A 2,933-nucleotide genomic window follows, 5' to 3' on the forward strand; every position below is an offset into this window, starting at 1 on the left:
GATAATGCGCGAAACTTTTCCGGCGACCAAAATAAGACTTCCCATATATAAATCTTTACCTCCGGACCATTCCGGAACTCCTCGTGACGTCCGGGATCTCATCCAGGACTCCGAACAACTTTCGGGTTACCGCATACTAATATCTCTATAACCCTAGCGTCACCGAACCTTAAGTGTGTAGACCCTACGGGTTCGGGAGACATGTAGACATGACCGAGACACCTCTCCGGCCAATAACCAATAGCGGGATCTGGATACCCATATTGGCTCCCACATGCTCCTCGATGATCTCATCGGATGAACCACGATGTCGAGGATTCAATCAATCCCGTATACAATTCCCTTTGTCTACCGGTATAGTACTTGCCCGAGATTCGATCGTCGGTATCCCGATACCTTGTTCAATCTCGTTACCGGCAAGTCTCTTTACTCGTTCCGTAACACATCATCCCGTGATCAACTCCTTAGTCACATTGTGCACATAATGATGATGTCCTACCGAGTGGTCCCAGAGATACCTCTCCGTTTACACGGAGTGACAAATCCCAGTCTCGATTCGTGCCAACCCAACAGACACTTTCAGAGAACCTGTAGTGCACCTTTATAGCCACCCAGTTACGTTGTGACGTTTGGTACACCCAAAGCATTCCTACGGTATCCGGGAGTTCTCATGGTCTAAGGAAATGATACTTGACATTAGAAAAGCTCTTAGCAAACGAACTACACGATCTTGTGCTAGGCTTAGGATTGGGTCTTGTCCATCACATCATTCTCCTAATGATGTGATCCCGTTATCAACAACATCCAATGTCCATGGTCAGGAAACCGTAACCATCTATTGATCAACGAGCTAGTCAACTAGAGGCTTACTAGGGACATGGTGTTGTCTATGTATCCACACATGTATCTGAGTTTCCTATCAATACAATTCTAGCATGGATAATAAACGATTATCATGAACAAGGAAATGTAATAATAACCAATTTATTATTGCCTCTAGGGCATATTTCCAACATCTGGCACACATGTGCGAATAAACATAGCATAGGTTATTTAGACATGACTCGTGCGACCACTTTTATTCTTCTAACCAACCAAGCTGCTTCTCTACGCCCGATTCCTGAACAAAATATAAAAAAATTGGGTGAGAAAATATAGTCGGTAGAATCAAATTGGCAACATAACAAAACAAAAGGTAGCAACTCACTTCTCGTTCAGACTACATGTAACCTTGTTATGACCTGGGAGACTACACAGACTGCACAAAGGACCACTTTTCTTCTCTGTAAAATCTTTTGGCCTACCATTCTTTGTAATGTCGGGGCCACCCTTCGACCGCCCCTTCTTAGGTGCACCCTTCGTCGAAACTTTCTGAGGATCACCAATACCAGGCTCAACTTGTTGTGCCTGACTTGCCTCCTTCTTAAGCATAGCATACCTTCTACTTCCTATAAGTTCCTCCTCTGAAATCTTTTTCTGCGCTATTATGTTGTCCAGACACTTCATCAACTCATCGAACAAGAAGGGATCATTTGCTGCAACATGAGCAGCTTCTGCGATTTTAATGGTTATTGCACTATACCGTTCTCTCTCCAATGGCCCTGACCAACCCCATCCAAACATATCACTCTTCCGCTGCACAGGCAACCCATCTCTCGCATGTTTGGACAACCGATGCAGGACACGGCACTTTGGTATTTCAGTTAAGTTCAGATGATGGAGGACAAACAGAATGTGTTTGCATGGCAGCCCTTTCCGAACCATCCTAAGACAACTGCATGTCATAGTTTCTTCTGAGTTACCTGGTTCATAAACAACATTGTACCTGAACTTGTAGTTATCCTTCCATGTCACCATGAATGGCTGATGCCCAATTCCCACGAGCGTCTCAAATATCTCCAGCTGACCCATCTTATGCAAATCATCTTGGAGGATGTAGAAATTAGCAGGTGTGAATACTTTGGCGGCATGCTCCTCAAGGGCCTTATATTCAGTAACCGACGGTGGTTCCTTCTGGAATGCCTCGCAGTCATCGTACGCCTCGTTCTCACGCAGGCAAACTATACAGTTCTCATAATGCACCACCAAATCAAAAATTGTCATACCGTAGTCCAGGTGAAGGTGAAGGCAGGAGTTGAGGCTTTCACTCCTCTGGTTACTTCGCATACCAAGGAAAAAACCATCGGAAAGATATGAAGCTGCCCAAAGTCTCCTCTTCCTGTACATCCTGTCAAGCCACTCTTCAGTTCTATTCGTCTTCCACTTATCATAGAAAGCTTTCCATCTCTGCTCAAAGTTCGCTTGAGAGGTGGCATAGTACAGGAGCGATCTGAACTCATCCATTGACTTGTAATGCAGGTGCCTCTGCATATTTTTCTCGATATGCCAGAAGCAAAGACGATGGAAAACATCTGAAAGGACAGTCCGAATAGCCCGGATCATTGCAGCGTCACCGTCTGTGATTATTGACTTTGGCTTCACCTGACAGTTTGCCTTCATAAATGTCTGCAGCAGCCACACGTATGTCCCTTCCGTCTCGTCAGCAATGATGGCACAACCAAACACTGTGGTGCAACGGTGGTTGTTAACTCCGACAAAGGGGACGAACGGCATACCGTATCTGTTCATCTTATATGTGCTATCAAACACGACCACATCTCCGTAGTCCTGATAGTCCCTCCGCGACTGTGCATCGCACCAGAACATACTCTTCAGTCGCCCTTCCTTGTCACGCACATACTCAAAAAAAACTCAGGGTCCTTCTCCTTCCTGCTCCTCATAATGCCAACTACCGTCTCTGCATCACCCTTTGCAATGAGCTTCATTTTTTCTCTGCAACAAAGATTGTAAATGTCCCTCCTGATAAGCCCGCACTTATCGTATGAACCGTATCTACTGATGAAGTTGTCCATTATAATATGCTTTCTTATCCC

The 2,933-nt window shown here is 45.1% G+C and overlaps 1 protein-coding gene across 1 annotated transcript; it reads right to left on the bottom strand.

Moving 5' to 3' along the window:
* Positions 1-1,203: 1,203 nt before the first annotated feature.
* LOC109787286 (protein FAR1-RELATED SEQUENCE 5-like) lies at positions 1,204-2,613 on the bottom strand. Its single transcript, XM_020345841.4, has one exon. It carries the CDS (start codon positions 2,611-2,613, stop codon positions 1,204-1,206), a length of 1,410 nt encoding a protein of 469 aa, XP_020201430.3.
* Between the last annotated feature and the right edge of the window lie 320 nt (positions 2,614-2,933).

Source organism: Aegilops tauschii, chromosome 6, assembly GCF_002575655.3.
Source record: "Aegilops tauschii subsp. strangulata cultivar AL8/78 chromosome 6, Aet v6.0, whole genome shotgun sequence".
NCBI lineage: Eukaryota > Viridiplantae > Streptophyta > Magnoliopsida > Poales > Poaceae > Aegilops > Aegilops tauschii.

What these genes read in the sequence shown, in the direction of transcription:
- LOC109787286 (XM_020345841.4), bottom strand. Translation starts at nt 2,613, where the DNA reads ATGCCGTTCGTCCCCTTTGTCGGAGTTAACAACCACCGTTGCACCACA.